Consider the following 13818-nt stretch of genomic DNA (forward strand, 5'->3'; position numbering starts at 1 on the left):
GTATAACATAAAAATAATATAACATACAGTATACATACCGCTGTTTGGTATAACATACAAGTAAACTAATTTCATTATGCATATAAATTAAAATAATTAATAACATCTCATATAAGTATCTGAACAAAACATCAGTAAAATTATTTGGATAGCTCAGTATTTCATAGGTCATCGAAACTAATTACTGTCAGAAAAGTAGGTTAGGTTAGGTTAGAACTGTGACTCCCCAGAAAAAGAAACTGCTACCAGAAAAGTAGGTTAGGTTAGGTTAGAACTGTGACTCTCCAGAAAAAGAAACTGCTACCAGAAAAGTAGGTTAGGTTAGGTTAGAACTGTGACTCCCCAGACAAATAATCTGCTAACAGAAAAGTAGGTTAGGTTAGGTTAGAACTGTGACCCCTCAGAGAAAGAAACTGCTACCAGAAAAGTAGGTTAGGTTAGGTTAGAACTGTTACCCTCCAGAAAAATAAAAGGTTAGGTTTATTGCGTGGTATTTGTTTTGTACATTATATTATTTCAACGTTATACCTTTTTATACTTATCATAAACGATATTATATGTAAAGTTCATTATACATCATAAAATTATAGAATTCATTGTTATACGTATCGCACGTTATACTTATTGCACGTTATGCCATTCAAAATTATACTAATTGAATTTATGTATTCTGAGCAATATATTATAGGTTTGTATACGTTCTATTACTTACCCTTTTTACGAGCTGCAAACGTTACTGTGTACATCTAGCGCCATCTATGGTCACTTGTGAAAACTATGGTTACTTAGATTATAAGTAGGATAAAATTTGGCATAAACAAATTAACCTACCAAATATCATGAGATCATCACTAATCATCAGTCTGTGCAGTAGTACATTACGATACAAGTGCGAATTTCACGTGTATTGTACAACATTTTACAGTAAATATGATTTCAATTTTCGGCATATGCACGTAATGTGCCAGTTACCGCAAGAGGGCGGTAAATTAGCACTATGTGTACTGTAAAATTGTTTTAGTTTCTAGAGTTCTTGCAATAGAGTTGCAACAGGTATATTGTGACTCTCAATCTCAATCAAGGGATAAACCAGTAGGTAACTAACCATTTTTTGTCTGCCCGTTTATCTTATCACCTTTTTTGTGTACGAAGCTCTTAATACATTTAAAACCTTTATACTGTGTACTGATAACTTGATGCCAATTTATGATACAGTTGCTTTATACAACGGCAGTGGCAAACAAGCACAAGGTCCACCCGAGAGTAATCGGACTATAAGGATGACCGTACTTGAAGCGGTGGTGTCAAAACAACGTCAAAGTCAAAACCACGTCGCTGATCCTTTTTAGGGTTCCGTAGCCAAATGGCAAAAAACGGAACCCTTATGGATTCGTCATGTCTGTCTGTCTGTCCGAGTCACAGCCACTTTTTTCCGAAACTATAAGAACTATACTGTTGAAACTTGGTAAGTAGATGTATTCTGTGAACCATATTAAGATTTTCACACAAAAATAGAAAAAAAAAACAATAAATTTTGGGGGTGCCCCATACTTAGACCTGAAACTCAAAAAAATTTTTTTCATCAAACCCATAAGTGTGGGGTATCTATGGATAGCTCTTTAAAAATGATATTGAGGTTTCTAATATCATTTTTTTCTAAACTGAATAGTTTGCGCGAGAGACACTTCCAAAGTGGTAAAATGTGTGTGTGTGTCCCCCCCCCCTGTAACTTCTAAAATAAGAGAATGATAAAACTAAAAAAAATATATAATGTACATTACCATACAAACTTCCACCGAAAATTGGTTTGAACGAGATCTAGTTAGTAGTTTTTTTTTAATACGTCATATATCCCCTAAATACGGAACCCTTCATGGGCGAGTCCGACTCGCACTTGGCCGCTTTTTAAGTATTAGGATACCCCCTTTCAAGGGCAGGGCAGTCACCATGGGGCAAATGTAACTTTAAACGCCATCCTGCACATGTTCCTGACGTTACCTACCGATCGTTGTCTGCAAAGGTGACTTTTCGAGCTTAGTTTTTTTTTTATAAGCTTAATTTCATGTCCCACTGCTGGGTAAAGGCCTCCGCCCCTTGTTTTCTCCGGCGGGACGGCTTGGACGCATTCTACTTACCCCAAATGGTGGGAAAATGCCGATGACAGGGTCGAGAAATAAATTAAAAGTGGAAAAAAGCACTGTTCCGGGTGAGGCTCTACCTCGCGACTCGGGATCACTAGCCCATCGCTCTGCCAACTGAGCTACCGAGACTTCACTCGATGACAGCGAATATTTCTACCATAATACAGCGTGTGGCCTGTAACACGGGCGAAAAATTAAAACGTAGATTCTACTCCTCAAACTAGACAATGTTTGTTCAGCGACTTTTAAAAATAACTTGTGGTTTGGATTTTAAAACACTTTAAAATTTATTCAAACACGCAACGTATTACGAAATTGATTATGCCTGTACGGTGACAAGACTGTCAGGCAATGTCAATTAGACTTGTTGAACAAAAGTGTTATTGTTTGAGGAGTAGAATCGACGTTTTAATTATTCGCCCGTGTTACAGGCCACATGCTGTATATGCGCCTTCTCGAAGTGACTTTAAAAAGTTTTTTCACCACCACTAGAATTTTAGAATTTCTGACGAAAGTTCGTTACTCAAATATTTAAAATAATCTAAAATTATGTTTGAAAAATGAATTTGACTGACTAGGCTAGAATAGGGTTGCCATACGTCCCGGTTCGCCGGGACATGTCCCGGTTTGAAGCACGGTGTCCCGGCGTCCCGGCCGATAAGGAAATTGTCCCAGTTTAAAAATCATAGTTATTTAGTAGGGGGCTGGACTTGGTAAATAATAATATACCTACATTTCTACGTTTAATATGGCCAAAATAAAAAAAAATGATTTATGGTACCTACTTTTACCTAATGTCCAATATCAGTTTCTCAGACACACAATCATTAGATGATTATGTAAATAATAGCATTTAAAGTCTGTAATGTAGAGTTCGAATTTCAGGCTCCCGAGGGCCTAAAATCTCATCAATGGAACTTCGGCCCTCTAAGTAATTCTTGTACATATGACACATATTATATTATTGTTGAGTAACATTTGACGATTGGTTCGTGTTAGAGCTTAGAGCGCTGCTTTCTTACAGCTAGACCTTCGGCGTCACTTAAATTTTAACAATTATAAACATTTGTTTCAGAAGCTTGGCATTTGCCTCGCATGAAAGCTCACCGCGCTGGTTATAAGTACGCTTCGGGCTTATTAAGTAATGTGAAGATTTCTGAGCTCGACCTTCAGCCTCACTTTTTACCTAAATTTTTGGTTTGTCTTCCAAATCTCCTCTTCTTCAGCTTAGCCTTTGACCTCGCTGCGCCAAGCTTGGCCTGCGGTCTCGCTTTTTAATACAATGGCCATTGGTTGGCGTCTATGCTCTAGCTGAGCTTATCCTGAAGTACGGCTTCGACCTCGCATGAAAGCTCGCCTCACTGGGGAACTTCGGATTTTTAGGCCCGGCCCGGCGGCCTTTTTAACACGCTTTCACAATTTTGTCACAAAAAATTTCGCGCTCGCTACGCTCGCGTTTTTTGCTGGTTGACCTTGTGAATCTACATGATAGCTTGACTCGTCAATGAGTAGTCATCTAAACACATGAAATTTTTTTCTCCGAAACTACTGTGCTAAAATTTTGAAAAAAAAAACACAAAATAGTTCTTTACCTATCGATGACAGGAAAACCTATTAGAAATGTGCAGTCAAGCGTGAGTCGGACTTAATTACTTACTTATTGATGCTACCCCTACGGGTTTTTATAGACATTTCACTCACGTTTCACATGAAAAAATACATTGTTAAAAATCCCTTAGAACCGTTAGAACGCGAGTCCGACTCGCACTTGGCCGGTTTTCTTTAAATGTCCCGGTCTGAGTCCCCACACATATGGCAACCCTAGGTTAGAAGGTGAAACTATTATTTTCTGAGTAACAGTAAAAAGATTTCAACTTTAATATGAAATTGCTATGAAGGTCAAAGTCATAAAAAGATCTTTTAAGACCAATTCACTGGACAAGTCTTATTGCCTTAATCCAATAAAAATGGGAGAAGCGACAGATGTCCCAAACATAATACCTAATATCAAAATAAAATGATAATATAGAGCTACGCATTTTATTACTTTTTATTTGAGCAACGTTTCGTTCAAGCATCTGTTGCCTAAATAAAAATAGTATAAGTATATGTAGAGATAGACCAAGGAAAGTTTGCAACGATTTGGTAGCACACGCAGTGCAAGTGTTATTTTACACGTCAAACTTCTATGAAATTATGACGTATTCCTTCCTTCCTTCGTATTGGAATTCCTTGCCGGCGTCTATATTTCCGAGCTCATATAACCCGGCAACCTTCAAATCAAGGGTGAACAGGCACCTTCTGGGCAGACTCGCTCCATCGTAGGCCACGTCTTCGCCTCGGCTAGTCTGTGGCCATGAGTAAGCCCATTTTTAATAATAATAAAAAACATTTGCACTGCGTATGCTATCACAATCGCTGCAGACTTTTCTTGGTCTAACTCTAGGTTCGTGAACGTGATACAGATTGTTCATCTTCATCTATGGAAATGTATTATGGTCAGAAATAAACCTTTTTTTTTATAAAGTCCATCTATTTAGTGTACGAAGCGGTTCAGGACGTGGTTGCAACTCATGCAATTTTCTAGCCCAGTGACTATCTGTCATGCTTTGTGGCATTCGACAAAAACAATTTAGAGTTGCGCGGCTTGAACAGATTTTTTATACGTAAAACGGCCACGGAATATTCGTATCTATTCAATTAGAACAAATAGTTGATACTTATATATAACTAGCTGTTGATTTGTACATTGGTAGTTACATATTCTACATTAGCTTAGAACATTATGCAGCAAAAGATATCAGTAGGGACTGTTAATCATTTGTTAATTATTATACACAACCTGACTACGAAGTTTCGAACCCCTAACTGAATAAAATTGTTCTCGATATAATCCCTCTCAACCTTCAGCATATTTTCAAGTCCACTATTTAGTAAAACCTACTACCTAACTACCTATTTACGAAGTTTGAAGTTCCTAGTTTTAAATAAAATTTGATCTCTCTACCAACTTTCAACCCCTTCTTAAACCTTTTAGGGGATGTGTTTTTAAAAAAGCTGAAATTACTTTTCATGTATTCTAATAATATGCCTTTATACAACGATTTGAATTGTGCCGCACTCAAATAAATGTTTGACCTCTATACAAATTTTTAACCCCTTTTTTACCAGCTTGAGGGATGAATTTTCAAAAATGCCGAAATTACTTTTCTTGTATTCTAATAATATGCCTTTATACAAACTTTCTAGTCCCGCACACAAAAAAATGTTTGATCTCCATACAAACTTTCAACCCCTATTTAACCCTTTTAAGGGATGAATTTTTAAAAACGCTGAAATCACTTTTTTGTATTCTTATAATATGCTTTTATACAAAGATTTAAAGGTTTAAGCGCTGGTGGCCTAGCGGTAAGAGCGTGCGACTTGCAATCCGGAGGTCGCGGGTTCGAACCCCGGCTCGTACCAATGAGTTTTTCGGAACTTATGTACGAAATATCATTTGATATTTACCAGTCGCTTTTCGGTGAAGGAAAACATCGTGAGGAAACCGGACTAATCCCAATACGGGCCTAGTTTACCCTCTGGGTTGGAAGGTCAGATGGCAGTCGCTTTCGTAAAACTAGTGCCCACGCCAATTACTGGGATTAGTTGCCAAGCGGACCCCAGGCTCCCATGAGCCGTGGCAAAATGCCGGGACAACGCGAGGAAAATGATGATGACAAAGATTTAAGTCCCACACTCAAAAAAATATTTGATGTGCATACAAACTTTCAACCCCTTTTTCACCGCCTTGGAGGATGAATTTTCAAAAACGCTGAAAGAACTTTTCTTGTATTCTTATAATATGCCTTTATACAAAGATTCAAGTCCCGCACTCAAAAAAAATGTTTGATCTCCATACAAACTTTCAACCCCTATTTAACCTTTTTCAGGGATGAATTTTTAAAAACACTGAAATTACTTTTCCTGTATTTTTATAATATACTCTTATACAAAGATTCAAGTCCCGCACTCAAAAAAATATTTCATGTGCATACAAACTTTCAACTCCTTTTTCACTACCTTGGGGGATGAATTTTCAAGAACGCTGAAATATTTTTTCTTGTATTCTAATAATATGCTTTTATACAAAGATTCAAGTCCCGCACTCAAAAAAATGTTTGATCTCCGTACAAAATTTCAACCCCTATTTAACCCTTTTAAGGGATGAATTTTTAAAAACGCTGAAATCACTTTTCTTTTATTCTTATAATATGCCCTTATACAAAGATTCAAGTTCCGCACTCAAAAAAATATTTGATGTGCACACAAACTTTCAACCTCTTTTACACCACCTTGGGGGATGAATTTTCAAAAACGCTGAAATCAGTTTTCTTCTCTTTTATTATAATACCTTTTTACGAAGTTTCAAATTCCTAGCTTACAATAAAATGTGAACCCCAAGACAAACCTTCATCCTCTTTTTAACCCCCTTAGGGGTTGAATTTTTAATAATGTTCAATTAATGTAATTTTTTTTTATGTTACGCGTTTATAAGATGTTTCAAAGAATTCGTAATGGATTCCATCTTTCAACCCCGTTTTAACCCTGTTAGGGGATACATTTTTGAAAACGCTGAAATTACTTTTCTTGTATTCTAATAATATGCCCATATACAAAGTTTCAAGTCTCGCATTCGAAAAAAATTTCGATCTCCATACAAACTTTCTACCCCTTTTTCACCACCTTAGGGGATGAATTTTCAAAAACGCTGAAATCAGTTTTCTTGTATTTTAATAATATATCTTTTAACGAAGTTTCAATTTCCTAGCTCAAAATAAAACTTGAACCCCATACAAACTTTGGACCCCCATTTCACTCCTTTAGGGGATGAATTTTGAAAAATCCTTTCTTAGTCCAAAATCCAAAATCCAAAATCCAAATTTGGACTTTCTAGTCCCAGCGGTTTGGGCTGTGTGTTGATTTAAGTCAGTCAGTCAGTCAGTCAGGTCTTTCACGTTTATACTTTATATATATAGATTGCGCCTTAAAATAACACGTCTAACTGTTGGCACTTAGCTTTCATGGGCACTCTACACATAAACAGTTTTCCAATGCATTTTATTATAACTTTTATACCCTTGAGTGCAATCGAGTTGCACTTGCAATTTTGTAAAACATCCTGGCCGGTGCTTTTACCGCCTACAATTTCATAAAATTTTCGATCATAAAAGTAATCTGATTCTATAGAAAAATTTCTATTTTCAACGTGCAGTACCACTACCACCAGTTTGGCACTGACATAAACGTCATCGAGAACGTAATTTACTTTCTATGCATCTCGTTCGTACTCGTATATTAGTGCAAGCGAGATGTATAAAAAGTAAATTACGTTCTCGATGGCGTTTATGTCAGTGCCAAACTGATAGAATAGAATAGAATAGAATAGAATATAATTTATTCGTAAGCACAGACAATACATAATATAAAAGAAACACAAAATAAGATTAAAGTGCCACGAAATGGCCTCATCTCAGCATGTTGCTGGTGGCTTCCAGCGCTGGTCTTCCGATGAGACCATCAAGTGAGAAGAATCACGGAGGGTAACAGACAAGAAGAAAAAGACATCAAATAACGTAAAGTGAACAAATAGTAAAATAAAAGTTACACAGAAGGAAGATACAACATAACGACTATATTAAATTAAATTAAGACTAATTTATACATATAAAACAACATTAAAACAAGCCATGCCATGCATGGTAGCCATAGCCGTACAGTTTGCGCAGAAATCACATTAACGCGGATATTGCAAAGGTGTATTTTTTGCACCCTAGTGTACGCGTAGATAAACCATTTTATCGCTTCGTATATTTACAAACTATGTTACGTACGAAAAGCTATTTCATAAATGGAGTTGAACATTTATTTTTCACCTCAGCAGCTCGAACAAGGGTACTTTGCTACTTAAAAACAGTGAGCAAAATCGCATTTTGCTCACTGACTGAGACAAAATGAGCAAAATGCGATTTTGCTCACTCAGTGAACAAAATGCGATTTTGCTCACTGTTTTTAAGTAGCAAATTACCCTTGTTCGAGCTGCTGAGGTGAAAACTTAATTGTTGGTATATCTTAAGAAAACATGAGTGAATAGGTAAGTGATGAAGAAGGAATACATTTTTCGGGTTCTCTAATATGTTCTCACTGCTGAGGTGAAAAGTTATGTGAACTACACGAGATCAAAGTTATTTACATCTCGTGCGCTTTTGAGTCCCTTACTACGCTCAAGATTCTAAATTAGATTCACTCGCTACGCTCGTGAATCTAGTATAGAATCTTTCGCTTGCACGGGACTCAAAATAAGCACTCGAAGAAATATCAAACTTTGATCTCTTGTTGTACAAATAACTATTTTGCTAACGCATTCCGTGCTTCCGTTTTTAGGTTTTACATTCATCGAAATTGTTGCTGTTGTCACAAATACCTACCTATATTTTAAATTGAGGGAACATAATTTTTAAATCGCGCTATATCTACTATATAGTATTTTATTGGATAAGGTTAGAGTGGCATTCAAATTTGAAATCGGATATTGATTTGATATTAAAAGCGTGAGATATTCTGAAAGTATTTTCATAGGTACCTTTCGATATCAATATCAAATCTACAACGTATTTAAAAAAAAACCAAATGCCGCTCCAGGAGCCATGATTCAGATTTTTCAACTTGTTTAGGTTTTGGTCTAATTTTGAAATTCGAACATCGCTCGTGCTGAATGGTGCATGCGAAATGATGTGATAGTGGTGCGTGAGATGCGCCCCAATCACCAACATGTTGAAACCAGTTCACAACCGTAACAAGTTGTAAAACCTGAATCGGACCCCTGGTTTATGTTTTGTCTAAAACACCCAAATACACGTCACGTTTATATTTTGCTTTATCATTTTACATTTCGTGCAAACGCGTGGTGCGAGTGGTTATGCTAAGTAATGACGTCATCAAGTCTCTCATTCAGAGAATAAATGCGCCTGACGACGCTCATAATTCCGATGTCAAGGGTAAGAAACACATAAGTAGGGATTTATATTACATGTAATTATATTAGTACATAATTATACACTTGTTCATAAAACTTAGCAAACCCTTGTTAAACTTTGTCCCCTTCTAACACAAACACACAACACAAATGTCAAAATGAGGATAAACGATTATCAAGAACTTGTTAGGCATGACAATCGTTTATGAATAACTAACTCATTAGTTTTTATGTCACACGCGTAAACGCGTACTGATAGGAAGAAAAGAAAACAGATAATGATTGAAAATGTTGTGTCTTTGAAATAGTTAGGTATTCCAACATATACAAAACAAATAATTGTAATGCATCGCAACTATAACGTGTTTTGTAGAATTTAGTTTTAACTTGAACTTAAAACTTTTATGATATAATATATTTTTATTAAATGTATGCTAGTTTTAGGTATTTATGTATGGACCACTAACTGCCCTATTAATACCTCGGTGACCTCGGTACGTCGTCGTACAACTTTGAGCTTGTTAATACCTAATTATTACCTAAACATATTATGCATACGAGTATAAACGCGTCTGTACATAATTACTACACGTAAGTGTATCTCCTGAGGCTATATGTATGTACCGAGCGGCTTCTGTTACTTATTAGTCAGTAAATTACGTCAGTTGCCATCTAAATTAATTCGCCTACATTAAGGGGACTGGTAACCTAAACGACCTTGACCATTATTGAACACCTAAAAATAAATAATAATCGCTTGTAGTCTGCCCATATTCTCAGTACGAACCTTTTAAAAACCCTTATTAAAATGTATCTTTCTAATGATCAGAAATTTCAAAATTACGGTTTGTTAAAGGTTTGTCAGATTTGAGATTTGCCAGATGTTTATGAATAACGCAATTAATTTGTGTAATTGTTCCGCAGCGTATTACGCGAATTTCGAAAGCCAATACTTCGATATCTGTATCTCTTTTACTCACAAAAAAGAGGGGTAACTAAATTTCAATGTTCGATATTCGCAGATCTTTTATATAGCGCTGGGTGAGAATACGTTTGTGCCATACGCCACTTACATTGGTTTACAGGAGAGCGAAAAGAAGCAAAACAAAATAATTCTCGAATTCTTTTACGTTTAGGAAATATTGAACTTATTTTCATTTAGGCACATATGTTTACTATTAAATTTGTTTTGTTTTGTTTGTTTGTTTGAAGTTTTGTTATTAAAACATATGTTTACTATTTATAGTACTATACAAATATTGTGAATATAGTGGTAATCATGAAATAACAGCACTTTTATTATTGCCATATCCGTTTTAACGTACAATGTATATGATATGACACAAAAGTTTTGGATATGTCACACTTTTGTGATAATTTTCTGTTAACAGAGCGAATTACGAGTATAGGTACTATAGTAAAATGCGGATATGGCACAAAATTTTTGAAAAATATGTTTTTCCAAAAACCGCGATTAGTGTCAATTACTTATAGCATATTTTTTGTTATTTTAGAAATCATTAAAAAACGATTTTGCTCAAAAATGAATATGGCACAAACGTATTCTCAGCCGGCGATAGGTAGTTTTCTTTTAATAAGAATATTTGTATAATGTACATGCTCATGTGGCAAGTTGCCCGCTCCGGGTGAGCATTTTTTTAAATAAAATGAAACAAGTAAACATTTCTAAAATTAAATGAGTCAATTTAAATATGACAAAGACTGTTGTTTCACCGAAGGATAATATACATTTTAGCTAAGACACCTTTAACAAAAGTATGTACCCCAAAACAGCTCCGTTATATATTATTAAAATTCTTATTATTAGAGACCAGGCCTTTTTTTTTATTTTTTTACTAGTTCGTGTTACAGCTATGAATTTTATTTAGGTATGGATATTCATCAGAATAATTCGCCTTAACTGAACTAAGGTAGTTGCCCCGAGTAACAGGATAATCAAATATTAATAAATCACGGCGCATTTCATATACAGGTTGTCATGAGTGTCATGACAGGTATATCGCGTAGCTGAGACAGTTCCTGGGAAATTATTAAGGTTGGCTACTGACTGCTGTTAAGCGGTTAGTTATAGGTAGATAGTGGCTTAATTATACTGATCAAAATTAAATATGCCGGCGCCAGCTGTCATCCTATAGAAAACTGACAAACGCAAAATATACCTACCGCTTTAAATATATCCAGTGAGTGCACGGTATCAAAACACTCTCGATTTTATTTTGGTACCTACTTTAAAAGCACACTTGAAAATAAAGGCAAATCAAATATTTATCTCATATTACCCTTGATATCACTAAGCCTAGATTATTATGCAAACTGAGTGATAAAAACATCCTTTTAATAGTTACTACTGTTTTGTTTCAGATTATGGGCGCTTAGACAAAATGGCGTCATAGATACAAGGCAACATGAAGCACTTCAAACCAGAACGAAGAAGTTGATAAACCAAATATAAACACTATGAAACGAACTGTACTAAAATACAGCAAAACTAGAAATGATAGCGACAAACCTAAAAGGTTTGTGATGCCCAGTTAAAAAGATTTCATAATGACCGAATGGAGTACTGAACCGTCTTACAATGACAATTTCACGGAAAGCGCAAACGCTTCACGTCCACCAGACCCTATCGAAGATAAAGCTATCCAGGCAGTTTTCTGCACGGCGTACACTCTTATCTTCATCATAGGAATCTTCGGAAATGCTCTCGTGTGCTATGCTGTCATTAGAAACCGAGCCATGCAAACGGTCACTAATCTATTCATCACGAACCTAGCTTTGTCAGATATATTACTATGCGTATTTGCTGTACCATTTACTCCCCTCTACACCTTCCTAGGCAGATGGGTGTTTGGTGGTCTGCTATGCCATATCATGCCTTACGCGCAAGGCTGTAGCGTTTATATTTCCACTCTAACTTTAACTTCCATAGCCATAGATAGATTCTTCGTGATAATATACCCGTTTAAACCGCGAATGAAGATTAACACCTGTATTGCATTGATCATTGGGATATGGGTTTTCGCTTTAACAGTAACATTCCCATATGGCTACTATATGGGTTTAGAATATAATCCAGATGCCGAAGAAAGCGAGAAAGATAATGCTTATTGCGTAGAGAAATGGCCTTCAGATCAAATTCGGAAAGCATTTGGCGCCATAACGACTATAATGCAATTTGTGTTACCTTTTACCATCATGGCGTTTTGTTATACATGCGTTAGTGTTAAATTAAATGATAGATTAAAATCAAGACCAGGGAGTAAGAATAGTAAGAAGGAAGATGCAGAGAGAGAAAGAAAAAGAAGAACTAATAGAATGTTAATAGCAATGGTAGCTATCTTCGGTCTGTCTTGGCTGCCGTTGAATCTAACTAATATAAGCAGTGATTTCTACTCATTGACAGAGCATTGGAGATACTACATGGTATTATTCTTCTTTGCACATTTCATAGCAATGTCTTCCACGTGCTATAACCCTTTTCTTTACGCATGGTTGAATGATAACTTCCGGAAAGAGTTTAAGCAAATTCTTCCCTGTTTGGGAGTATTAGTTAAGAAGCCTAAAAGAAAGTGCAACGCATCTGAGAGAACGGATATGTTTCGATCGGATAAGACTTGCAACGGTAATGAGAACACGATACAAGAATCTTTGCTGTCAACAGTAAATAAAATGCCTTCAGTTAGATATAAAATGGAGTTTGAAGATAAGATGAAAGTGTATGAGGACGATGAAAATATAAGCCCAGATGAGAAACCGGTGGAAAATCCGAGTCCGAGTGAAGACTGTGTTAATATGTACATGTTTGTAGATAAAACCGTAACTACGTCGGATAAGGAGCCCATCGTGTCCGCGTTGTAGGTTCAATGGTGAGTCTTGTGTATTTCTTACAACCTTAGTTAGTTGGGTGGGTGGGTTGGGGTTGGGGCGCAAAAATAGGCTACGTCAGCCACCTGAGAGCTCACGATCGTCGCTCTCAATAGCCAGTGAATATCCAGTCGCCGAGGCCGAAATCGGCTAGGACAGGATGATGATGATGATGATGATGGAGTTGGGGAGACCGAAGTGAGTTAAAACAGAGGTAGGTTCAAACAATTATGGTAATTTTGAGACATATTATCCCTCAATGTGCCCCCTTGTCTCAAGAAGATTATAAATACCTACCGCAAAATTGACGTTGTCTCAACTTTCCTCTGTTTTAACGAGGTTTTAACTCACCTCGGTATCCCCGAGGTAATTTCTTAATAATAGTCTACCTATTCCATCGCATTGGGAAACTGTAAAGATAGTTGTAAGATTTATCAAATAAATAAATAAAAGTTAAACATAACCTATTTGCATATGTAACATTAAAACAACTTTAAATACTAAACTGCCGTGAGGCTAAGACTGCGCACAGCCTAAACTATTACAACTTTACCCTGAAATAAAAAAAAAACTCAATGCTCTTTCAAAAGCTTTTTAACTAATTTTTTCCCTTTACCGGCCAAGTAGAAACAAAACTTGTAAATGTTCACGTCATGCACAAGCATAAATTAAAATTGAGTTTTAAACTCTAACAATTAAAAAAGGTACGAAAAAATCTAAGTATGGAAAAATCACCAATGCAAAGTTAAATCAGAAATGCTCAATTTTTTTTGCCAT

The 13818-nt window shown here is 36.0% G+C and overlaps 1 protein-coding gene across 1 annotated transcript; it reads left to right on the plus strand.

Moving 5' to 3' along the window:
• The first annotated feature begins 11419 nt into the window (after nt 1–11419).
• LOC134652089 (prolactin-releasing peptide receptor-like) lies at nt 11420–13046 on the plus strand. The gene has a single exon (XM_063507253.1). The coding sequence runs from the start codon at nt 11725–11727 to the stop codon at nt 13033–13035; it is 1311 nt and encodes a 436-aa protein (XP_063363323.1). The 5' UTR covers nt 11420–11724; the 3' UTR covers nt 13036–13046.
• Nucleotides 13047–13818: the final 772 nt, after the last annotated feature.

Source organism: Cydia amplana, chromosome 11, assembly GCF_948474715.1.
Source record: "Cydia amplana chromosome 11, ilCydAmpl1.1, whole genome shotgun sequence".
In the NCBI taxonomy this organism is placed as follows: domain Eukaryota; kingdom Metazoa; phylum Arthropoda; class Insecta; order Lepidoptera; family Tortricidae; genus Cydia; species Cydia amplana.